At 39.2% G+C, this 27174-nt stretch overlaps 1 protein-coding gene across 11 annotated transcripts in view; it reads right to left on the bottom strand.

Moving 5' to 3' along the window:
- Nucleotides 1-27174, bottom strand: part of ptprsa (protein tyrosine phosphatase receptor type Sa) — a 218031-nt gene that overhangs the window by 77235 nt on the left and 113622 nt on the right. For all 11 annotated transcript variants that reach the window (XM_060882282.1, XM_060882275.1, XM_060882309.1 and 8 more), the window contains 3 exons: nucleotides 25063-25208; nucleotides 23742-23883; nucleotides 10089-10277 (listed from right to left, as the gene is read on the bottom strand). In XM_060882282.1, the coding sequence (XP_060738265.1) occupies nucleotides 10089-10277; nucleotides 23742-23883; nucleotides 25063-25208 (477 nt within the window). The remainder of the gene's footprint in view (nucleotides 1-10088; nucleotides 10278-23741; nucleotides 23884-25062; nucleotides 25209-27174) is intronic.

Raw genomic sequence — 27174 nt, 5'->3', positions numbered from 1 at the left:
AAGTAGAGTTGTGGAATTTTAAAAGAATGCTGTACAAAGTATTGCTATAAATTGTAGTTAGATTGTCTGAGTCATATGGGGTTGTCCCATATTGTGTAGTTTTTACTCAGGAAAAAAATTACAGGTGAAGCAGAAAAACAAGCATGCTGGTGATCCTTGAGCATACCAGCGATGCATGTGTAAAATGAACATGAAGCTTACAGTTCTGGAGACTTCTGGAGAAGTGGAGGTGTATCTCTGTGTGTGTGTGTGTGTGTGTGTGTGTGTGTGTGTGTGTGTGTGTGGTATCAGAGGCAGAAAGGATGGCATACTTGATTAATTCCAATAACAGCTCAGAGCCAAAAGTAGCCAACCTATATTGCTCATATACCTGCAAGTGTCTTTAAACACACGCACCCTGCACCTCTAGTCCTATTTGTGTTATTCAATTAGTGGGTGCTGGCAGGCTGTGATTGATTTGTTTTGCAGGATCGACTGCATGGATGATTTTTTTCTTGCATAGGTGGAACTGATTAGATGGAGAATAAGACAGCCTGGAGAATTGCTCATCTGTCCTTGCTATCAATTCTTGGCATGGGGCATGTGGTAGCATAGTGGTTAAGGTGTTGGGCTACCAATCGGAAGGTTGTGAGTTCGAACAAGCTTCCACTGTTGGGCCCCTGAGCAAGGCCCTTAACCCTCAATTGCATAAAAAAAAATTAGATAATGTAAGTCGCTCTGGATAAGGGCGTCTGCCAAGTGCTGTAAATGCATTTCTCACTCTCTCTCTGTATATAGGTGGCATGAAGGGATTACTACCCTGGCACATCAATCTGCCTTGGTTGCCCATGACCAGGTAGTAAAAACTGCATACTGAGAAGACCCGGGGTTTTAAATATGCTCTGACCCCGATGTCTAACCTTCAAATTTGGCCACTCAGGTCCATACACTTACCCATTTTTCCTGCTTCTATCACATGAACATCAAGTTTTGACTGTTCACTCGCTGCCTAATATATCCCACCCCTTGACAGGTGACAATGTGTGTGTGTGTGTGTGTGTGTGTGTACATGCTCAAGAGTGCGCCTTGAAGGCTTCCAACAAGTGGCCGCACATACACACACACACTCACACACACACACACTCGGCCATACAAGCTTGACGCCAAGGTCATTAAATGTGAGAGCAGCAGCATGAGCCTGGACAACGTGATTGTTGTCATGTTCCATCTGCTGGCTTGTAATACTCTCATAAACTCAGCAGTGATGTGCAGCGACCCCAGGCCAATTAGCATACTGTCTTCCTGTCATTTGAACAACACTTGAGCCTGCTTCCCTAAAGCAGTTAGTCTTTTTAGCAAGACTGTTAAAGGAGACTCCACTCACCTGATCTCTGTACTACACAAAACTACCTTGCATATTCCTGATATATCCGGCAGCTACAGCACCAATCTGCTGCATAAGAAAGTCTTCCTTAGCCTGGGCCTGTTGGCTTTGAGCAAAATCCCCTTTATGGCCCTCTAATCCCATTATGCATATACAGAGTTCATAAGTCACTCTTTTTTTTTTTTTCAGCAACACTATGATTTATGTCCTCTTTTTGGCCAGGCATTAGGGATACTTCTGCTAGTGTGTGCAGGATACAACAGCTTCAGTTTGCGTTCTTCCTACTTTGATATCTTCAGCATGTGAGTATCAGTATCAGCATGTGAGTTTTGCCCAAACCATAATTTTTTTATTAATAAAATTATCATACCTATTTGTTTAGCATAAAATAAACAGCAAGATCAGAGCAAAAATGCATACCTACCTGCTCCCTGTGAAGAACAATGTCAGTTAGAAAATGTCAGATTTTAATTCGATAAATTAAAAACCACACAACCTTAATGAGGACATGAGTCACTAAGTCACTGAGGGCATTTCCTTAGCTAGTGCATTCACTGTATTTCTCAGACAATAAAGCAAGTATAAAACACGTCTAATATCAATCAAGTCAAATCAACCTGCCATATGTTTTTCTTTTTTTGTTTGTTTTTAATTTCATTATTAATAAATTTCTATAGTTGCCTAATTTAATTTGTGGCCCATTAGTGTTGTCATAGTTCAATTCTATACAATTTACTGAGCTTAAGGCTTAGTACATTCACCACAATCCTGATCTTAAGCTGTAACACTTTTATAATTTAATATTCATTTAGTTTTAATGTAATGTACCAGATTCTCATACATTTTCAACTCACAATAAATTCTACTTTAGCATGCGTACCATAATTCATACGACATGTAGCAGCTCTTGTGTAAATACAGCAACAAATAGTAAGATTTCATGTAATGTGTTTCAGTCCAGAAAATAGTATATACAGTAGTGTAACTGCACAAAGCACACAGTGGACAAAGAGGAAATGCAGCAAAGCTGTAGGATTATTCCATGTTTTACTATTTTATTTATGCATTTCATTCGGTGCATACTAGCTGCCTGAGCTGAACCAAGGGCTATTTAAATACATAAAATGAGCTCTGAGCGAGAGCAGGGCAACAGACCCCTCATTAACCTGGTCTCCCAAAACTGCAAATGTCTCAGTGTAATGCAAACAACCTTCTCAGCCTCACCCTGTCAGTCACTGGAGAATACACACATTGTGGGGTAAACAATACACACTACAAACACACACACACACACACACAAAACACACACAGAGACAGACAAAACATATGGACATCAAAGGACATGTCTGAAAATGAAGGAAAGAAAAACACAGAGAATGTGCGTTGACTGTGAGAAAGAAGAAGAGAGCTAATCATCATTTAGGAGTCAGAAGGAGCAGTTGGTTAGTTTGTGAGTAATTCAGGTTAAGCATGTGGTTGGGATTAATGTCTTACCTCGGATAGGAGTACCCACTGGAAAGAGAGTAACAAGTGAAAAACACAACAGGTATCATTAGAGAGTGGGCGAGTAGTTCTTGTCAACTGCCTGTGGATTTTGATATTGCTAAAAATGGTTAGAAATCAAATCAAATAAAAAAAATCATTAACTAAGATTTAAATACCTTGCATGGCTGGGGAGGAGCTTTTTCTTTTTCTTTTTTTTTTTTTGGCTTTTTCTTTGTCTTTTTTCTCTCAGCTCTTCCTTTACCTCAGACTTTCCCGAAACCACACATTAAAAACATAACATGAGGAAGTTTGAGGCCTATTCAGGTGCTTCTACACTTGTTCACCGGCTATCCTGAGTTGTGAATTGAGGTCCACATATTAACCAGTTAATATAAAATGTAGGTTTTTACTACACTCCAATATAATTTAGATTTATGGCATTTGGTAGATGCCCTTATCCAGATCAACTCTCAATTTATCCAGCTGAGCAATTGAGGGTTAAGGGCCTTGCTCAGGGGCCCAGCAGTGGCAGTTTAGTGGACCTGGGATTCAAACTCATAACCTCCTGATCAGTAGTCCAACACCTTAACCACTTACTGTAGCTACCTCAGCCCCATAATATATAATTATCAAATAATTATTGCTGCAGGCTTCTTCGAGCTTAATTAGCCGACGTTATTTTGCTATCTAGCAGTAAAATCAGAATAAAAGACAGCACACAGCAAACATGTACATTACAGTTGATACTGGCACTGTTCATGAGCATTTTATCTATGTAAAGAAGAAATATATCCTTTAGTTATTTGCCTCTGACCATTTAGTAAAAGGTTATTTTATTAGTTCATTTGTGTTTATCTACATTAAATATGACTTATGTCTCTAAATATGCCATATTTCTCATTCCTTGTGTCTTGGTATGATGAATTTCAGAACACACCAAGGTCAGAAGTGATAACTCTCCCGGGGTTAGACTGCTTGCCTCAGATGAAATGGAGCTGGTGTAGGTTTTCTGAATTTATACTTCCGCTGAAGAGCATGCAAACTAACAGCTAATAAGTAAAACACAAAGATTTAAGATATTTTGCGAAAGATTTGTTTTAGATTTGCCCTTGTTTCATTTCCTTTCTGTTATTTTGGCTCTAAATGTGGTACTAAGAATGACCAAACTATAATATATCTTATGAACAGCTTAACAAACTCCAGGGGTTCAAAAACTTTTGATTGACACTACAAGCTAAGAGAAAGTTGTGTGTGGTGGTGGAAGAGGCTGAGGAGGAGAATGAACTGAATCTGGAACAACACTTTCGCAGTCCATACCTAAGAGACCTCTCTTGTTGGTCCTGATCTTTGTTCTACTCAAGCTTTCTGCACACCTGAACCAAGGAAATAAGGGCAGCAGAATTTGCACTACTTGGCTCAGGTGTATTCAAAACTAGATTCAGAAAATGTGGATTTTGGATGAACCAAATGTCGCTATGCTTTCTTTTTTTAGTTAGTTTCTTTCTCCTAATCAATGACAGTGCAGTAGTCTGTCATTAAAAAAAATCCCTACCAAAAAGGAAGATAAAAAAACCATGATATCCGTAAAAAACATTTTTGCAGATTATATGTTAATCTGAACACCAATTAAAACATATAGCTGACCTTTAGTCTCATGTCTGTGGGATATAGTACAGTGTATTTGTCTTAATAAATAATATTAAAAGAATGAATTTCCCACTATAACCCCATTCATTAATTCGAAATCTCTTTTAGAGCAATGCACTACCTGATTTTCCTGAGTGACTGTCTCTAGGTTACAATAGCAACCTTCATCATGTGTGACATCACAGATCTAATATTCTGTTTTCTATAAAATAAAAGTTTTACTTGTACATTAATACAGTTCAACTCGTGTTAGTTAGCATTATACGCACAATATTTTAAGCACAACAAAGAGGCGATAAAAAGAAAAACAGCTTGTGGAGATATCATAAAATCAAGTTTGCTCACACTCTTCCTTGATGACCCAGAGACATATGTCACACAGAAAAGTCAGGACATGCTAGCTGTATAAGATAAAGCTCCTTTACACCTCAGCCACAAAGAAGTCATTACTGTACCACAAAATATGTTTTGCCTGCTTCTCAGATAACTCCATTAACAATCCATTGCGTTTCAAAGAATTGCACATTCAGACCTAAAGTAAGTTATAATACTGGAATTCCCTCAGACGTAAGATAACATCTGAGTGTTGCTATATATCAGCCATGTGTAGGTCAGAAAATAACAGAAAGAGCTGCTTGTAAAAAAAAAAATAAAAAATTGCATAGACCTGCAAGTGAAAAGTAGTGTGTTCTTTTGCAGTGGTCTGATAAAATGTCTTTCATGCAGTATTTAAACCTCGCTTGCTTTTCAAGAGCAGTGAATAAGAACAGAGTGCCCTGTTTTTCTTTCTGAGTGTTAAATACTGAAGTGGAAGGTCAACATATATATATATAGCTCAACATATGATAAGGTTATAGCACTAATATTGAAAAGCAGGCAAAACATTTACACTTGAAACTTTCATTCATTGGCTTAAAGGAATCAGGAAGATTGTTAAGATTGAGGTTAGACATCTGTTAGACTTGAAGGTTTTCAGTGGCTGCAGTGTTAAGCATTGTTTAGGTTAGAGTCAGAGTTAAGGTTAAGGTTAAGGGTGAGGAGTACTAGATCAAGTTAGGTGAGATTAGGTTGAGGTTAGACTAAGGTTAGGGCTGTAAGTTTAGTTACAGTAGTTAAGTTGAGTGAAAAATGAGAGCGTAAATGCAAAACAATAAAGGATAAGGGATAAATGATGCATCAAAGAAGTCTAAACTATTTGTATAACAGAAAAAAACATCCTTGGGTTTAGTTTATTCGCCAAGAAAAACAAAAGGAAAATTATGTATTTACAGTAAGTTAAAGGAAGTCTTTCTCCATTAGTGTTATGTGCATTACCCAGGGGCATTGCCACATTTTATCCTCAGAGCAAAATAAAATCATATTTCAAATAAGCAAGCATACGTCATGCTAAGTTTCCTTAGGAATCTCAGAGAACCACATCCTGTACCCTCTGGAATTTTAGAGGGCAATGAGCTGTCATTTCCATTGCAGCTTTGCTCAGAAAACCCACAGGACAGGGTGGAGGAAACAACAATCTGACTGTAGCATCTGTCCATCTGCATGGCTGGGACTCAGATAGGGCTCGAGGCCATGTACGCGCCCAAGCAAGGCCACAGTGACCTTACCAGCTCCTCTGCTGAGACAAATCTCTAGTCCTCTGTTCTGTGCATGCTCATTCTAACTGTGGCCCAATACAGTTGTCCAGTGGACAGTGCTGACATGTAGACCTATAACCTACGTTTTGGTTGTGAGCAAGCAAAAGATAGTATGGATCTGAAATAAGAAGCTTTGTCGAAAGATAAAGCGCATGAGCCCTTCTTTTGTAGTGCCTGTTAATCCCCAACACCTGACAAAGCAATTGAGAATTGAGCTTTGGAACCATGGGAACGGCATAGGGGGAATATCAGGTCTTTAAGCTCCAGCCGTGTAAATAACACAACAGTAGCCTGTGTACACACGCTGAATAAAGACATTACTTATGGCATTAACCCTGAGCCCAGTATGTTAGTCCTTATTTATGAACCATTTATGATGGCACTTAGACACTACCCTTAGAATATTTATGAGCTGGTATGTCCATGCATTGAAACTTCTAGGGTACCTGCTTGGATAATCCTAACAGACAGCCAACCCTGAAAACAGATTTTCTCATGATCAGTGATTTTCTAAATGATCAGTGAAAAAGGCCAGCAAAATAGCATATTGTCTCTTGAGCTACTGGGTTTTATGGGAGGAAGCTGATGACTGTTCAAAAGAACACGCACCATAGATTACTGTGGAAGGCCTTAGGGAGACCTGGACAGACTTGCCTCTAAGATAGAAAAAATCTATAAAAACCATACACACAACCATCCTTAAAAAAGACTATAGGAAAAATATCTTTCTCTTGCCCCAGCCTGTTTTGGAGCAGAGATTAAAAGAAGCAGAGTCCAAGCCGAGGAGATTGGTGGGAAATCATATCTGGAGGGTGGGAGGGCCGTTGCAGGCCTTTTTCTCATCATCTTAAATCCCTCAGGCTGTGAGAGACGGCACCCGATCAACAGACTGCATCTTGGTAGAGTTGGTGGGCCATAAAAAGTAAACAGCAAGGGCTAACTAACCCCTAGTTGCACTCTGGAAGTTGTGATCTGCTTTGATTTCCTTAGGACAAAAACAATCGGGTAAAGAAAAAATTTTTCACTTGAAAGCCAAGCGGATGATATGGAGCCAGCCCAGGCCTAAGATTTAGACTTAAGCTCCAAGGCGTTATTTCTGCCAGAGCATGGAGACTTAAGATAATACTTGGCTTTAGCAGGAGGAAAATATCCAACCAGTGAAGGCCAGGAGAACAGGGCCTTGAGCTGCAGAGCTCCAGTAGATGGATGAGAGCAGGTTAAAAATTGTTTAAGCTGACGTGGGCACTTGGTCTTCAGAGACCACATGTATACATATTTTCTCTTACAATTTTTGGTGTCCCATCTACAGAAAAGCAGCATTTTTGAAAAAGGTTTCAACGTCCAATGGTTGAGGTTTAAACCCCAGCACTACCAGGCTGCCACTGTTAGGCCCTTGAGTGCAGCCCTTAAAACCATCTCTGCTCCAGGGGCACCGTATCATGATCTGAGCTGAGCTATGCAAAAAAAACCCACTATGCCATAATGGATGTTATAAAGATTTCTTCTTCATCTTTTGCTCTGTCATTTTGTTTTATAATGTGATAACAATAATTTTCCTTTTCATTATAACACCTTCATGCCAAGGTGCCAGAAAATGATATGTTTCTAAATATATGATACCGCTCCTAAATCCACCGCTCTGTTGGTCCAAACTGTACTGCAAACTGAGATTATGGATCAAAATGAACACTTTTGTATATCTTCACGTTTATCAATTTTTGTTCCGGAACTTCTGACTAACTGCAACCCTCATCAGAATAAAAGTGTTTACTTAAGTTTAAATGAAAAAATATATGAATTAACTTTTAGTCAAGTTAGTTAGTATTGAAACTTTTGGCAGAACAGTGATCGTATATATACTTTTAATATTCTGTTTGTGTGAGTAAAAACACCAATATACGTGTATACAGGTCAGGTCTTTTATCAATATTTATAAAAAAAAGGAATAAAATGATGAAAAATGTTTTGTCGAGAACAGACACTTATGTTAGTGGGGCAAGAGATGAAAAAGAAAGGTGGAGGACAGGGGACAGAGGAGGAAAAGGGACGGTCATGCACTTCAAAAAGCACTTAAAATGCCATCTGCTGCAGGGACAGTGGGCAGCTGGTGGACTCAAAAAGACACTTACCAAAAGCTTCTGAAAAATGACAAAGAATAGAAAAGAAAACGTAAAAATAGAATAGAAGATTTAGGGTTGGTATTACAAAGCCTGAATCCAAAAGGTTTGGGTAGAGAAAGCCTTTCTTGCTCTTGGTGGACAATATTCAAATTTCTGTTTCTTAATATTCATAGTGTAAAAACCCGAAATGTCTGATACTTTTTAAATTTATCAAAAATGCTATGTTTAGCATAGCGTTTTTGGTACATATTGCATATAAGCAAATTAATCTAAAGTTAAAACAACAGTTCTTATTAAAGTAATAATTGCAGCAAGAAAGCAATTATGGTTTTGAGCCATTTTCAAAACATATGGCTTTTAAAATGGTCGTTTTAACAATTTAATGACAGCTGATGATATTAGGAAAAATAACTAATATAGTTCAGCAGTTTTTCAAGTAGATTATACAAAAGTCATTAAAATTTCCAAATTCAGTATCAGCCTTTCACTTTAAATACAAATGGCTTGAATAGCTTAGGTTATGCTGTTGGAAACCAAGTGAGGAAGAAGTAAATATTTCAGATCATAATCACAGACAACAAACAACACAGAACATATAAACGAAGACTTTTTAAAACACAGCAATACAGCAGACCTGTAAACAAACCCACACACAGGTGAGGACAGGACACACATGGGTGGGGGGTTCACAGAGTTGTCAGGGGAATCTGTGCTACTACCTCTGGCAAAAGTCTTTCAAAGCAGCTTAATTGCAAGTAAATAAAAAAGCCAACTTTACTATTGACCCATTTTTTTGATTAAATAAAAGGATGGCACCTGTATTAAACGTAGCATCAAAACAATATGCAGACACAAAAAAGCTGATAACCTAATGACCGACACATCTGCCTACATTCTGGCCTGAATGAAAGAAGTGAAAAGGGGTTTGCACACTAGTATTGTGCTCAGAGGTGATTATTTATGTAGGTGATACTTCCAGGGAGGACACACTGTAGATAACTGAATCGTAAATTACTCACCATTCACATACTACTAAAGGTCTTGCACATGCTAATGTAAGGGTCAAACTGATTTCTACTTTAAATAATACATGTATTTATCTATGTACAAACTTGTACACACTTAAATACATGCATTTTACAATATTACACAGACATTGTTCAGTACCTTGTTGAAAGATAAACTTCACTTCAGATTTTTTTAGTATTTTTATTACAGAGATGATGTTCAGGTCACTTTGACCCAAGTAGTAAAAATACAAAGGAATTTAGTTTGCCTATTTCCATAAGTGTTGTTTACATGCTATTTTAAAATAGTGTAATAAAGATAAGCATATTTTAACACATTTTACAATTGTATTGCATTAAAACCAAGTCAATGGGACATGCATTGCTAAACAATGCACGCAGCATAGGATTTAAGAAGAACTTTTTAAAACTTATAATATAATAAATAACATATGCGGTTAAGTTGGTGAACAGACACTGTGCTTTAAGCTATGTAAAAAATGAGTCATGTGTAATGATTAGGTGCTTTTCACTTCTCTTCAAAACAACAACTTTAATATGATGAAAAACAACTTCTTACTACTAAATATATACTCAGACTGTTCCTGAATCACTCAACACAGCTGAATAATCCTGAAACTGAAATTACTTGGATTCTACCATGAAATCTGCACTAACTTGCAAACTCTTTTTCAGTTCATTAACAGCCTCTGGGTATCAGCTTTGCAAAGGTTGCAAAGAGAGTTAAATTTGAATCATGCAACAAATGTCTCGGTGCAAATGTACGTATGTTTGAGAAACCCTGCCAGAAAGTGGAACGTGACTGTCTTACCTGATCTGAGTTGTTTGATCCGCCCATTGCTCGTACTGGGATCAATCGGCAGGAAGTCTTTGAACCAGGTGATCTCAGGGTCAGGGTTACCGCTTGCAGCGCAGAGCATGTTAGCTGTGCGGGTGCGTTCTACAACCTTCAGCTGGGGGCCCATGTCAATGTTGGGGAAGCCTGGGGGAAGTAGGTCCTCTGTGGGAACAAAGAGAAAGAATGAGAAACTCCAAAATAATATATACGATACTGTGTATATATATATATATATATATATATATATATATATATATATATATATATATAATAGTATTACTTATATGCTACCTCTAGATATTCTCCCTAATTTCCACCCACCAGCAAAAAATCTCTTCTATCATACAACAGCTACAAACAGGGATGATGAAGACAAACACACGCTTTCAGTCATGTGCAGTCAGACGGCCGCCTGACCAGTGTAACACAGTCAGAGGAAATTGCAATCACACCCATGATTGGCAAGTCTTGCTATGATTGACAGGTATCCCTCCCCCAACAGAGCATGGCCACTTTTGTTTTCTTGACTCCAGTGTCTTCAGTGCCAATATAATGGGGCACAGGGGGATAATCTTGAAAAGGTCTCAGTAAGATCATCTTGAACTCTGGTGTTCCTCCATACCAGATATTACCTATCTCACACTGCATCACTACAATAACACCTAGAGTCTACAGATGGCATCTAAGCCAGAAGTGCCTCTTAAAAGTGGAGTACCAAACTAAGTCTATGGACAGACAAAGGCTGCATATCAACAAGAGCTCACTGAGCAAATTGGAAGTGGTGCTCAATCTATAGATGTATTTGAAGGAACAAGATAAGTAGTACACTTCCCTAAGTACTACAGACCAACAATAATCCAACAATGATCTTATATTAATAATCAGAAAGCTTCACGCTGCAACCTAATGCAATAAATAGAGAAAAACAAATAGGAGACTGCAGAAAATCCTCTCATTTTTGTGACCCAACTGCCCCTGGGCAAAGACAAAAGTCATGGCCTGATGGAAGCATGTAATATGCCATTCAGAGTCCTTGTGGATGCCTTGAAGGCACAGGGTGGCTCAGACGGCAATCAGAGGCCACAGTGTTTTATCCTACATGGCATGGCAGCCAGGGCAGAACATATGAAAATGGCTGAGTAGTGTAGTAAGACATTGGTCACTAGTGATGAAGCTGTTAAAGAGACCAAGCCAAAGTCTCTTCACTAAAAATTGTCTTAGAAACCACCTACCAGGGCACATTTGTTTCTGTCAGATAAATATTTCATCACAGGCTTCATGAATTGAGAAAAATTTGTGCTGGTTTAGGCTTTATGGCCAAACTTTACCTAGTGATTATTATCCCTTCAGGGAAAGAGCTGCAACCACAATCGCAGTTTAGAATGACAACAGTGCTCCTATCCTATATCTCTTCTTCATCAAAGATGCTCCTGTCACTCTCATTATTTCCCAGTCTATTTGTAAATCAGTCTACTGAATGGCAGAGATACTTGCTTTCACTCCATTTTACTCAGAAACTGAAACTGTTAGAAAGATACTCAGCAGCATGTGTTTTTGTGGCAAAGGAATGAGCTAAAGTCGTGGTTTGAGGGCAGATTAGTGGTGGAGTAACACTGCAGTGGAGGATTGCTCCTGGACACATGAATTAAGCCTTAAACACACTGAGAATAATTGGATCTATGCTTAATTAAATAGCACCAGACAAGGAAAAGGTAAGTGGAGGAGCCTAGAGTGTTGTTGGATGAACAGCAAGGACTGATATCTGTCACTATCCCTACATTTTAATGTCATGTTAATCTACAAACATAAAACTGAATTTTAACTTAAAAAACTCAAGACTGACAACAGTTCAGTTAGTTCAGAGAAGAACAGTAGGTTTAGTTTGGGTGGCCAGTAGATCAACACAGCAAGAACAGTTGTATTACATTTAACAACTATACATACAAACAAAGTTGCATCAGACATTTTCTTTTCATATAAAAACAAAAAACTACAGTTCTGTCCAAAGGAAATGTCTCTTCACTGTTAATAAAACATTTGTTTGACCAATGCAATGTCAGGAAAACTGATACTGAATTCAAGTTATAGCATTGATATAGCATGAAAAAAGATGATCTACAGCAATCAGATTTCACCAAAAAGACACAAATAAATCGCAGTGTATTAAGAAATAAGAATATGATGAATATATTTAAATTATATTGGCAAAGGTTTATATACCTTCCCCAAACTGTTGCCACAAAGTTGGAAGCACACATCCATATAGGATATCTTCAGATTCACCATGAGGCACAAGCATTCTTACACACCTGGTAGCTTCTACCACCTGACCTTGTCATTCACATCTTGCTTTTATTAGTCCAAAGCACCAATGTGTCACTCAACTGATTACATTCCACACAGGAGCCTTAATTTTTGGGTTTTAAAATGGCCAACGATTAGCCTAAAAATACCCCTTTTGTGATGCACCGAGTACAAATGAGCACCCCGGCTGTCTAAAAGCTGTTCTCTCAGCGATCAGATCGTGCCACTGCTGGCTGATGTCTGCATGCTTTTGTTTTTTTTTGTTTTTTTTCTATTTTAGAGTACTTATGGGTCATGTCATACCCTAAAATTCCAAATGAAATGCAATTAGCAGTGGGAAAGTTCACAGGGGGTTGATATCTGGGTAGCTCAGGCGGTCAGCTCTGGTCTGGCATAAAAGCTGTTAAGCTGCGGTGATAATGGTGTTGTTATGATGAGCACTCCGTGAGCATGAAGGCTGAGTGCACTGGCCACTTTGTCCAACAGCTGGTTGTGTGGCATTAGCTGCTGCCCCCAGTGTAAATCGAGGGTGATGTCATTATGAGTAATTGTTTTAATAGTTGTCTTTGACTTGCATTATGCAAAGAAACAGGTGCAAAGCCTTTAATTCAATTGCGTTAGGAGCTCTGATCTGCTGGATCTGTGTTCCCTCTGCACTATGATTATAGAAAAAATGGTGGTTCTTGCTGCAGGCCACTGTTTTCGCTCAGGCCCATTGCAGATTCACCAGCAAAGAAGCCGGCATGCAAACACAAAAAAAATTTTTTGTTTTGTTTGTTTGTTTTTTTGTTTTTTTTTAAGAATTTTTGCTTGGTTTCAGTATTTTAGATTTTTTGTGGTTATTCCTGAATGACCTATATGAGCAATTACTAGGAAGCTAGTAGCAAGAATCACTGATTAAAGATGCTACCTGAGAGCAGATGATTATTGAATATTTATCATATCTTTTTTGAATACAGAATAGGGTTCCAGACTACCCATCATGATTAAAAAATGAATCAATTTTACTTGAAAAAAGTATTTTTTGAAAGAGTAAATTTATTTCCAAGAAAATTCATTCAAAATGAAAAACCTCTGTGAGCCTCTAAAGCAATACTCTGAAAAAATACTCAGGCTAAACCTATATTTTTTGCACGACTTATTGTAGTTTTTACATTTCAATAAATAAATGCATTAACTTATATTAATATTGATGAAATAATCACAATTAAAATACTGACATAAAAGAGTCTCGGAGAAGCAGCTGAGGCTGCAGCATATTTTACAAGCATATCCTGTGCTCTTATTGTCCATCCTGTTACTTTCGCTTAGTGAAATGATTTGATTTAATCAGGGCTGTAAACGGGTTAACTGACTAGCATTCACCATAGTCAGGGATAGCCATTAAAAGGCACTGTGCATTATTAGTATAGTGGTGTTTGTGGAAAGGCTAGAGGCAAGGAGACAGGAAGAGAGAGAGAGTCAGAAAATATATGACAAAGCAAGATGTCATATAGAATAGATGAAACAGATTTCTACAGGTATAGATTTCATGAAAGAGGGTTACATTTTAGCTGTGTTTTACAGCATACCTCATTTAAAACAATTTATGAATTTAACAGTCAGTGTATAGGATGCATGTCTGGAAGTACTTTTAAAAGATAAATAATAAAGAGAATGTTTGCAGGTCTATCTGTGATGCTGTGTTCATGAAAAGGAGTTGGTTTGGTCAGGGTTAAAGGTTCTGTCATTTTAAGTCAGATGCAAAAGTTCACAGGGGACAGGGACATGGCTCCAGGAAAACTAATCACCTGAACATGAGTAAGCATACAACTAAAAATGTCTTTATGTTCTTTTTTAAATAAACTATAAAAAAAAAATGATACTCAATTAAAGTTATAGCATTGATATAGCATGAAAAAAGATAATCTACAGCAATCAGATTTCACCAAAAAGACACAAATAAATCGCAGTGTATTATGAAATAGGAATATGATGGATATATTCAAATTATATTGGCAAACGTTTGTATACCTTCCCCAAACTGTTGCCACAAAGTTGGAAGCACACATCCATATAGGATATCTTCAGATTCACCACGAGGCACCAGCATTCTTACACACCTGGTAGCTTCTACCACGTGACCTTGTCATTCACATCTTGCTTTTATTAGTCCAAAGCATGAGTAAGCATACAACTAAAATGTCTTTATGTTCTTTTTTAAATAAACTTTCAAAAAGTAGTCTCCAAAGTATTTGGCCAAATTTGTGTGAAAGAGAGCTCTGAGTGAAGACGTTGACCAAAGGCTCTGGAATGCAGAACATAAGACATTAGTGGGAGCAATATATCAAAAGCCCTGAGGGGTTGAAGATTCTCTCTATGAACATTTTCAGTCATCCATATCATTACTACACAGGGACTTATGATTGAAGCCACAGCCACATACGATTAACCGTTGCCTTCATGAAAAACAATCCTGTCTGAGTGTCTGGTGCTGCCAAAAATGGCTGTTGCTGATCTGCAGAATGCAGACGTTCTACCTCTGGAATACAAATCAGCAGGCTGCATGTGGATGTGCTGGTGACACTAAACAGATGCCCTTATATCTGCCAGCACACCCCTATTGGGCTTTGATAAAGCAACAATCACTCGAGGAGCCGGGGATCTTTCAGGCGCTGTACAATTAAGCTATGACATGTGGCGATGTTTGCACATGCCTCGTCTCACTCATGACCAAGCCCAGCTGTTTCTGCCACACAGCTGTCATAGAAAATTGTCAGTGGGAGGGAATGCGGGGCAATGCACAACCGCTGGGGTAGTGAATACTAGTCGGGTGGGAAGTGGTGGCTCAGAGTTTAAGATTTTGGGCTACTGTTTGGAAGGTTGTAAGTTTAAACACAACACAGCCAGGCAATGATTGAGTCCTTTCGTCTAAGACCTTTAAATTTTAAATGCTCTGCTTTGTTGTATTCTCTGTCGTCAAGCTGAGTGCACAATACATGACTTTCAATTTCAAAATCACTGAACCTATCAATACTAAATGACTTGTGATCAGTTGTTTTTTTTGACGTAGACGTATAGCAGAGGAACTATACCAGTGATCACAGACTATATGGGTTTTCACCTGAAGGAAACGAGAGTGCTTGAATTGCTCAAGAGAGGAAGAAAATATAAAAAAAGAACTAGAAGTATATTACACAGAAACAGAGCTATTTTTATACTGTGTGTTACTGGGAATCAAGCTTGTTTTTATCTTTGCTGCTCCTAACAAGTATGTGGGTATGACATGACAACTTATAGAAGCAATATTTTTGCTTTCATTTTGAGCACACTCTCCCACCTAAATAGCTGATAAATGCAAATATATACACCACCAGCACACATGAATGTGGTGAACGTACAGGTAGAAGGAAGTGTCTAAAGTTGAGTGGAAACCAGAAAGGGTTGGCTGGGCCCTGTCATTCTCCAACAAGCTGGCTTGAGAAGGGTTGAGCAAACAAACTCTGAGGTGATAAAGAGTGAGGTGCAGAGATGTTCTGACAGGTTGTGTATTAAGTGGCTCCCACCATAGATAGTTTATCGACAGTGACTGGTATGTGTACGCTTGTAGTAAAGTTCCTGGAAGCACTTGAAAAGAAGGCTGGATAGGAGATATTGTCATGAACATGTCTGTGAAGTAAAGCTCCAGCTTCTGGAGAAATTGCTAAATCTTAACAAATGCTAAAGCAAGCAGTGCACAATGTCAATAGCAGCATTTTCTTTCAAGCTATTCCCATTTCCTGTGTTGTTTTATTTGGAACACAAGAACTGCAAAGTGCATACTGTACAAAAACATAACATTATATTTAAAAGGATTAAAACAATGGCATGCCTTATAGGTTTTTTTTATTAGGTCAAGATATTCTGGTAAAATTCTGGTAAAAAATAAAGAACAGTAAATGCCAGCAAATGGAGTCTTACTTTTCTTGTCATTGTTTTGCCAAATCACAACAAAAGGCTTGCATTATCTAAAAGACAAGACAGAGGATGCGTGGGCAAGTGCAACTTCTCAAGAAAAACAATCCCATTGGCTCAGTTATTTGATCCATTTTTTTAAGATAACTTTTGCCTAAAAAAGTGGGGCCCACAAAGCTTTGGTACTAGAGAAAAAGGCACTTGGATGCAAACAATTGCCATGATGATAAAAAGTACAATACGCTCCTTGCTCAGTAGAAATACATGAATGGAGAAGCAACAGTGGAAAAGCACTGAAAGTGCTGTATCCAAGCATGTGCATTTAAATCTGTGCTTTTAGCCAAAAGCAATTAACCCTATAATAATATGGTTGTTCCTACACACAGATTAAAAAAATAATACATATGAAGCCTTTTCGGCGGTAAATGGAAAAACATTTGAATGGATATAATTGCTGATAATTGGTAAGAAGCCATTAGACAAGGGAGGGAATTGTGGCCTGGGCTCTCACCAGGAATCGATTAATTTATTTATATCTACATACCAACGTGCATGTGGAATCGCAAGAACCTCCAGTAGCATGTGGAGAGGAAGCTGAGTGCCTCGTTTTGTTTGACTTGCTGGTTTCTGGGTACATTCCATCCCATTTTGGGACTGCTCCAAACAGCTGTCAGCAAGTACTGTTCCTGGGCAAGAATGTGCCTTAAGCAAATATCGTGGCAGTGCTATACTTTTTACCTGCAGTGAATAATGTGGCTGTTGGGCACAGCAAGTTTTCAGCAATATGCTTGCAAAAAAACAACAACAAAAAATAGTTGTAAGGAAAGTAAAATTCAATGTTTGAGGAAAAGATGTTAGTCTTTCCTGCACCAGTGCCAAAGCTGCCTAAAAAGGGGAGAGACACGGCAGGCATTAGCCTGAGTTCATCATACCCTTTAAGGGCAACAAGCTGTTCTTTAATTATTAACAGATGCCCCTTGCACTAGGCAAACTGAGATTGTGCTCCAAGAATGGAGTACTCAAGGAATATCTAGTTGAAAATCAAATGAAACCCGATCTCCAAGTCATATTCATTCACGAGGAAATAAAATATGTGCAACTTTGTTCCAGCTCTTCTTAATTCATGAAAAGTTCCCAAATGGGACTACCACTAAATCCTAATCTTCCACTAGTATTGTTACTGCTCTCTTATTTTAGGTCCCAGAGAATCTATACCTAAACTCTATACTTCACCTGTCCCACTGCCAGAAGAACACTGCATATGAAAGCTAAAGACAATGCATTTCTCCAAATAAAAGTAAAGCTGGGTAAGAGACATGAAGCAGGAGTTTACAGTCTGTGTTGTCAGTGTAAGCAAATCAAACTAAGCAATTCTCTTTTCACAAAAAGCTTATACAACCTGATCGTCCATTTTAGTGTGGGAAGGAGTCTGGAGAACAAGCTATACATTTATCCCAACTTAGAAAAGCAAAACAACTGAGATACCCTGAACTTGTCTTAATCAATCTCTCTCTCTCTCTCTCTCTCTCTCTCTCTCTCTCTCTCTCTCTCTATCCATTGCTATCTCTTGCTTATTGGTTGTATCGCAAAAGGGGTGCAAAAATTGACCTACTTGAGGAGGTATTGCATGAATTGCTGGTGAGAGTGGGGAATATAAATGCCCCCAGAGATGCAGGTTTTAGCCATTTATCTCCCTCAGTGCTCCTAATGGCACTTGATTACTGGTTCCCAGGTTCCCAAAGAATCAAAGAATTGGAGGGCCTATAAACCTACAGACAGTCTTTTGGGTAGCTCTTACTGTAAACCCACAGTGTTCTGTAGGCGAAAACAATTCTAAAAAACCAACATTTTGCCTCTGAGGGCAGAGAAAACCGAACAATAGCTGCAGTGTCATTTCGATCTTAATCAAAAGAGAAACTCTTGGCAACTTCAATGAAGCACCAAAATGATGTATGATGTGATGAACTTGGTATTAATAACAGAAGCCACTGTATAAAATGCAACAAGGTGCTAGCTACCCTTGAAAACACAATGATCTGCCACAGAACCATCAAGCTCAAAGGATTAGTTTGATTCTGCCCCAGTGCCTGAATCTATTTTTTCCCTACTGCCAATTATCCAATGTCATAATTAGCAAAAGCAGTAAACAACAGTATACTAAATGCTGAGCATGCTCAAAGTGATGAGAATCCCTCTGCCCATGGAATGAGCCAAAAGACAGATGTGGAAGCAGACGTGCAATATAAATAGACATCAATTCCTAAATGACTAACTTCCATTTTGAAATAGTACACTTGCAATAATGGATTTCCCAGTGACAGAGTCCATAGATTTCTGTTAGATCTTTACTTTGCTAAACAAATGCATTATGCAGCAGGGAGCAGCTGAGCCTGTGGGCCTGGGAATTGGCTTGTTTATAAGTGCGGGATGCAGATGATACACTGGGCAAATACAGCTGTGTGCGTGATAATACCAGCTCATATCAGCCTTAATCAAATCCACCCTGATGCAAGCTTCCTCCTCAGAGAGTCGTACCATTTTCCACCTCTATCTCTTGCGCCTTCATTTGCCTCCCAGCTCATGTTTCCTTAGTTACAATGGGAGTGGCAGGGGAGAAAAGGAATGGTGATGGGTGACTGGCAGTGGAGGAAGGAAATGGGGATGGGCTTTTATTCTGTTTTTTCCCTTATTCTTGCCTGTTACCGCCTTGAGAATTGTAACAAACTATTGGGGTTATCGCTTTGCTAAATCAAGCTGTGTCAAGAGATATTCCATCAACCACGTCATGAGTAGCAACCTGTAAGGATCATGATTAATAAAGCTGCTGTTGTGCAGTGTCTATACCTGTGGGCACAGAATTAGCCTATACCCAGAAAGCACCAGGAAGCATGAAGGCAGGTTTACAGCTTGCATTTGCATCTTGAAAATGGGTGATATATAATCAGAATCAGAATCCAATCTATTTAGCTTCAAAGTCCAACCTGTTTCATTTAACGTATTTTTTAGTGAAGTGGAAAGAAGGGAGGATTGTGACTCTATACATGTCAACATTTCAACTGCATGTCAACATTTCAGTTGAGCTCCCACTTCAAGAATAATGGGGGAAGAAAGTTCATTAGTTTACTGCTGCCAACATGGCAAGCACAGCATCTTCTACTAGTCTACTTGTGCTAATGGCTGAGGATCTCAAAAACATGCTGGCTAGTCGCATGGTTCATGGCTTACCATGGACCTTTATTGACAAATGTAAGATCAGTCATTGAATAGAGGCTGAGGACCGAATCAAATACACAGGGAAGCAGGAACAATTTACAGTTTTAGTTCTGGAAAATAGTCTCCTTGAACCATTAACCAAAAATGTTCTCATGTCTCCCATCAAATTACCTAAGAACCGTGATTTTGATTTGTACAAAAAACTATGAAACACTTATATGGATTGTAGGGGCACTTTAAATATCACAGTTACTCTCTTCCATAACAGTAACTAGTACATTGATGACCTTGACTACAGATTGTGTTTGATCAAAATCAATGAGGAAGAGGAGGTAAATGTGTGAGAGGAAACTGGTCCTTCAATAGGGAATGCAATGTTTCTACCACAAGCAAAATCTGTGCTCTGTACAGTGCTTGCCAAAAAAAGGATTCTCAACTTATCTTAGGGGAAGCCTGATGTCACTGGTTCCACAGTGATGTCCATAATTCACCGTTAGCACACCACATAAAGAAAGAGTCCCATTTTGTCAAGTTTTGGCTGTTATTTGGATTACAACAAGAAAAAGTGACTGATTTGTAACTCAGGCATGCTCCTCCATTCTCCAAATTCTATTACTTTATCTAAGCAATAAGGTAGCCAGGAAATTGAGGCTAGACCAAGACTAAGTGCACATTTAATTCAAAGTCGTGTTCTTGTACCTCATCCTTCATTCCTTCAGCCTGACCCCATGCATTTCTCAGTCTGGAATGGGTTCACTCTCTGCTGCACTAATGTACAGTAAAACACTTTGGGTGTGCTAATGGCTAAGCCAATTCACAGTGCACACTGAACATCATAATAAGCCATACTCTGTTACTCTCTGTAACATTCAGACCATGCCTGAAAAAAAAACATTCAAACTAACCCACATGAGACAGACACCCCCCCCCCCAACCACACACACACACCACACTTTCTCTTCAGCCTTTAAATGGTGACGACTGGAAATTGTGTACATTCACTGTATTCACTTATATCACATGTATCCTAATAATGATATATCACTGAGTAGGCCTGTTACAAAGTTAGACATATTCAAAGCTCCACCCTGCCTACCCCCTGAAGTTAACTATACACTATATGTCTATTGTTAGCTAAGTCAAACTTCTAGGGAATGTGTTAAAACACCTAGACTACTGTCAGTCATTCTTGATTCACATCTTGACTGGTGTATCTAGTATTTTAATAGTTAAACAGGGATACATGAAGACAGCTCCATTGGTGTCATTTTGTATTCCAGCATACTCTCATACAGAACTCCTAGCAGAAATGCAATAGCAAATCTGATCATTTTAAATATTTATTTTTTGGTATTTTTCAACCCATGCCTTACCTGAGGCCCCTGCAATCACCCAAGAGATACTTCTGCCATAAGTATTTCCAGTCAAACAAAACACCTAGATTTTTAAAAGGTCTAACAAACCTAATAATATTATAAAGATATTTTATTGATAAACATGTTTTATGTTTTATACCATGTAAATGTTGGAAATGTAAATGGGTTATGCTGTTAATTTAATGAAATAGGACAATCAGTACAGCCAGATACAATTTATCATCCCAATAATTCACACATTGGTGGTTTTCTAGTGCTTTATGGTTAAAGTTTCACTGTGGTGGTGAAAGATTGTATATTCTAGCGTTGTCACACTCTAATATTCCCTCTAATAGATATCAAGATAAACAAAGTAACACAAAAAAAAATAAAATAAAATAAAATAAATGAAATAAATGGATGGAGAGAATTTTAGTTGACTAAGAATTCTATGACTGATTAATCAGCTTGTCATCTAAGAGGACTTTACTATTATAAGTTATTTCAATTATTATGATTAAGTTACTTCATGGTCAGTAAGGCTTTTTTAGTTGGCAAGAAGAAGATGAGTGGGAGAAAAGTCATAAAGGGTGTGGAATTAGGCTGTGTTCCAAAGTGGCTGTGGGACTGAGCAGCTTGGGATTTGGTTGGTGCACGGTCTGAAGTAAATCTGCTGGGAATTCAGAGACGAGCTGTGAGGAGGGATGACTCAGTAACTCGGATCAACCAGCAAGGCTTAAGAGAGCATCTCTCTCTCTCTGCTGTGCCACTCAAACACAATGATCAAAAAAGAAGCAAATAAGTATTTTCCTCACGACAAACAGAAGTGTATTTCAAAAATAACAGCCAAGCCAGAAAAGGTCAGAGATGAGTGGGGAATAAAAAAGCTTGGTAGGTTTTTGATGGCAGGGGTCAGAGCAGTCTAATTAAAACTGCACAAAGGAGTGTGCAACAAACACGTCTTGTCCTGCAGGAGAATGGCCAATTAAATGGGTTCCTGATCAAACAGGCATGGGCTGTGAGCTGCATGTCTTCTCAGGCACTAACTGCACTAACGAGGTCCCTGTGACTAGAGTTTAGAGCAGCCAGAGACACAGAGAACGCATGCCTATATCACTTCAGAGGCAACAAGAAAAAGTGTAACAAAGATTAAAAGTGAAAAAGAGAACAGCAGAATGCTTTGGGGGGAGGGAGAGGTAGAAACCCTGGAATGATCTGGAAGCCACTGATCTTGTAATCTTCTACCGTGGTGAATAATGTTCCCAGGATCAACGTCAGCACCACCTTAAGCTGCAGAACAGTGTGTGTCCATCTAACACATACTGTATCAGGAAGCAGACAGATGGTGAGACCTGGGCTGCTGTTTGCTTTGGACCATATCAAGTGCTCCAGGTTGGCAGTTGATGAGTAGACAAGATGCCAGGATCAAAAAATTGTGTGTGAGAGAGAGAGAGAGAGAGAGAGAGAGAGAGAGAAAGAGAGAGAGAGAGAGAGAGAGAGAGAGAGAGAGAGAGAGAGAGAGAGAGAGAGAGAAAGAGAGAGAGAGCAGTGACATGATAAGGAAGAAACATAGAATAGTGCAGGTGTCTCTTTCCATCTTCTCGTCACGAGTCCACCAAGGACTCTCAAAGGACTCTGTAAAGGAGATGTAGAGGAAAAGCAGATGGCCGACATTATGCATTCGGCTCACGAGTGTTGTGCACTGCTCTAGCCAGGAGGTGGATAAAAACGCATCTGAGCAGCTTTGCAGCCAAGCCAGCCTGGTGTGTCAAAAACAGGTAGGGCTGGATTGCCCAGGCCAAAGTGACTAGGCAGTCAACAAAGCTAACAGCCAGAAAAAAACACTTTAATAATCTTGTCTCTGAGAAACATCCTAAGCCCTCCTACCGGGCAGAATGTGGGAGGTAAATGATGCATGTAAAAATGTACAGAATTTGTATGCGTTGACATTGTGTTGGGTATCCAAGCATGCTCAGTGCAGTTCACTGGGAATTCATGTTTGAATCTCTGCATAAGTGTGTGTGTATTTACGTGGCTGCTGTTCTGATAAAGCTCTCTGCTCAGGAAGGCTCGGAGCAGATGGATGAGGGAGGAGGATGGGCAGTCTCTCCCCCCTAGTGCTGGGACCTCTACTCCCTGCTGAGCTCCTTGGGCCTTGCCAAAGCCTGGATTTTCATGTAAAACTGGGCTGCCTACAAGAACGGTGCATTTGGGCCACGGCCGAGCCAGGAGCCCCTGCCGCTGCCAGGACAGGCACGCAGCAGTAACAAGGCAGATGGCTGGGGCTCAGAGCATGGACAGGAAATAAATAACACAAAGCAGAATGAGGAAACACTGCCTCTTCTGGCCAGATGGGACGACAGGACTGTTTAGAAAACTGAATTGGGGTACCCTACTGGACTGCACCTGGTTAGTAGGGGCTATGTTCGGTTTAGTTTATGTAAAGCAAGATGTCTATGTGACATGTATCCCCACACCTGCTGTTTGCAAACAATAGCCCAACTGCATTTGTAATTAGTAATTTCTTCTTATCAGGATTAAATGGTTGCATTTGTGCTATAGAGTACAGGTTTGAGAACTAAATACTGTTCATACTGTAAGTTGTTTCACCTTAAGTATGTATTATTATAGTATATATTGTAATATTACGGATATTACAAAAAAAATCAATTTATGTATTTTATTACACTTAATCTGTTGTAAATAAAAGCTGAAAAAAGAATTTGAACAAAACATGTATATCATGTCTGTATTTCTTTTTCACCTGCCTGTAATCACACAGACAGTACTGCACAGACGTGGAATGAAAAGGCTGATTTACCTCTGATGATAGTCAGCTTGGCCTGGACGCTGACCTCACCTTCGCTGTTCTCTGCCACACACTCATAAATGTTCTCGTCCCGTGGAGCTCTCAAAGGCTGGATACGAAGCACAGCTCCGGCACCTTCATCAAATTCAATGGTCTGAAAAAGAAAGTTTTTTTGGTTAGAGAACACATCTATGGTCACACAAAATACACAATATAGCCATGTATGTTCAGTCTAGACCATGACACCCACATTCTTTTCCAAATTCATAGCATTATTACGGAGCAGATTTCAGACAGAGTATGAGTATATGTTTTTTATTACTTGTCACTATTAATTGCTTAGAATTAATCAAGGGTACAATGGAACATTATCTTTAGTGCTGTTTATGATTGTTGCTATGTGCTGCTAGTGATTAACTAAGAAAATAGCCATCATTAACTGAGAAATATTTCCAGATTTTTATCGTTTTAACTGAATCATTAGTGTGACAACATATGCTGGGCATTTGTCACATGGTCACATCACCATTTTTCACGAGTGTGAGTAAATATACACAAAACTAGAACCACTAGGACTATTGCAATAAAATTGTGGACTCTCCAGCTGTACATCACTCAGCCCTGGTAGCTCTCAGACCCCACTTTTAATGCAAAATCTTTATGTATGTAACACAATAAACATGACTTTTTTCCATGCTAATTCGTCTGACTTAAATGGATGGTGCAGGGACAAAGCACTGCTGTTGTAACTGACACTGTGGGTGTCTTTTTTACAGGTGGCTTTACAGGCATCGCTAACGAGACGCAGTGCAGTAGGTACACACTGGCCTGCCGAGTGCATGGATCAATATCAAAACAATGGCTGGAAGGAAGCTAAAATCAATTTAAGCTCCTCATTAAGCCACTTTTAAATGATAAGAAGATGATCATTTGAGCCAAGATCGTTAAAACACTTGGGACTAAACCGCAGAGTAAAGGAGAAAGGACGAGATTGGCAATCTGTGGGCACATTATGGAATCTGTCAAGTCAAGTTTTCCATCCGTCTTGAACGTTGACGGCACGGTTAGCACTGAGCCAGTTTTAATTAAGGCGCGCTGAGCATCAATCAAGACTCTACAGCTGCCATCTGTGCTCTGACAGAGGAACACAGCAGACAAACATCATAAATACGGTACAACTTGTCTCTGCACATAGAATATAACACACTGCTAACAGCAAAATTCACATTCAGCAGGCAAAAAAAAAATGCAAGAACTGGATAATGTTTTGTGCAGTATATGTTTTTTAGTGTGGTGAGGTGTGTTTAGCTTCACTTTGTTTTTGGTGCCTCACCTCGATGCGTTGGGAATTGACACGCTTTCCTTTTTTATTCCAGGTCACTCTTGGCTTGGGGTCCCCTGTTGCCTGGCATACGAAGGACACCACTCCTCCAGAGACACCAATCATGTCTACAGGAACTTTGGTGAACCTGGGTGGAGCTGGCAGAGGAGACAAAAAGAAGAATGATTACTGTGTCATCATATGCACCGGGAGCTATTTCATTAATTGAAAGTCAGCTGTAGTAGCAATAAAGGCATTACTTATAACAATAAATTATTGTTATGGGGACATGTGATGCTCATTGACATTTCAAATGGCTATAAGACAAAGAAGGCATACCAAGGGTCTGGAATTTGAGTATGCGTGGGGATTTCTTATCTAGCTAACAGAGAACTAGTAAGAATAGTGGGAAGTACCAAGGAAAAATAAAGAAAGAAAAAAGCATGGTCCAATAGCACTGGAGCCAAAAGATGGCTTACTCCCATGCATCAAAATGGCAGTAATTATGCTACAGACAATCTGCACATTCTGACCATTAATATTTGAAAGGAACAATGAATAAAAAATCACAAAGCTTTTTGTCTTGATTTCTAATGCCCCTGTTACTGCACTCATTCCAAAAACTCACACAAATTCCTGAATAACTAATGGCATCCAAGTAAACATATTAATCAAGGTTTTCAGCAAGACAAGAGATGATATAAACACAGTATTTTCTAAATCATAATAAACACCTACTGTATATATTATCAAAGGGGGGAGCTAATGATTTGTCACTACATTATAAAGGGCTGATAGGATCTTAGCTTCCCGAATGAAATATGGATAGAATAAGTACAATTAGTCCAATTCTTTTGGAGTTCTATTTCATCCACTCGTATATTAGCAGGCTCCGATATCTCTCCTGGGTGCCTGATTTTCTTCTGGATTGAAGGCCAATCTAAACACAACTACATGTAAGAAGAAAGTATCACTAGTAACTTCTTAAAATCCTCAAATGCACATACAGACAGATGATCAAACGGGTGAGCAAGCACATCAGATTAATTATTAAGAGTCTGCAGGCTGGGCAGACTGAGCAGGAAAAAGAGATAAACACACATATAGGCATAAGTTCCTGTATTTATGCAGGACAAGGAGAGGAGCAAAGAGAGGGAGCGTGATGGAACCAAAGCATTATAAATAAATGGTTGCTTTGGAAGTCCAACGTCCATCACTCTCTGATCATACAGACATAAACACACGCTTGTGCACTCATTTTAAATTTTGTGAGTCATATGGCTTGTTGCAGAAAGGATCAAAGTGGTCACGCCACTCTTTGATGTCATGTTACCACGAGGCTTTCAAAAGCTATGTCCTCCATTGGGAATTAAGGATCATAACCAAACACAGTACACACTCTAACACGATGTCAAGCTTCTTAATACAATGACATTGTAAAGGGCACAGAAATTCACTGGATAGCTACTGACCGCCCAAATGCCCAGTTGTATTTGGAGTCTAAAGCAATGGCTGGGTTCCATCACCACATGGCTGTAAAAAACACACTTAGCATGCCAATAAACTAATTTTATGCAAATATTCTGAATCAGTCATGCCGCATGAGGAACTGAGTCAAGCTTGTTCACAGGGTCTGACGCATGTGATGGGAGGTCTTAGCTAAACTAGACCTTTGGAAAGGACTGGCTCAGGGACAGCAATGTTAAATTGTACTGGTCTGCAGTTGTGAAGCATGACCTCAGATTGTAGACAAAGCTCTCGGTACAGTCTATGTCCCTATCTTTATCTATAGCAGTGAATGAAAGAACAAGGTTGCGAGTACAGGCAACAGAAATGAGGTTCCTCTGCAAGGCTGCTGGCCTCAAAATTCCAGCCTTTAAATTGAGAGAAATAGTTTAGGTAGTTTAGGAGCCTTACAAGGATGACCCCAGTCCAGCTCCCAGTAGAGCTGTGTTAGGCATGTCCTAATGTATGTAGACCACAGGGCAGAACAAGCACCCACTGGAGAGATTATATCTAACTTAGCTTATGAATGTCTGACAATCCCAGAGAAAGAGCTGGAATCTTGTGGTAGTCTTACATTCCCAGCCTGCCTAACCTCACCTGGACAAGCAGGTGTCAGGA

Source organism: Tachysurus vachellii, chromosome 1 (assembly GCF_030014155.1).
Source record: "Tachysurus vachellii isolate PV-2020 chromosome 1, HZAU_Pvac_v1, whole genome shotgun sequence".
Lineage (NCBI taxonomy): Eukaryota > Metazoa > Chordata > Actinopteri > Siluriformes > Bagridae > Tachysurus > Tachysurus vachellii.
This window is presented reverse-complemented; position numbering and strand designations above follow the sequence as displayed.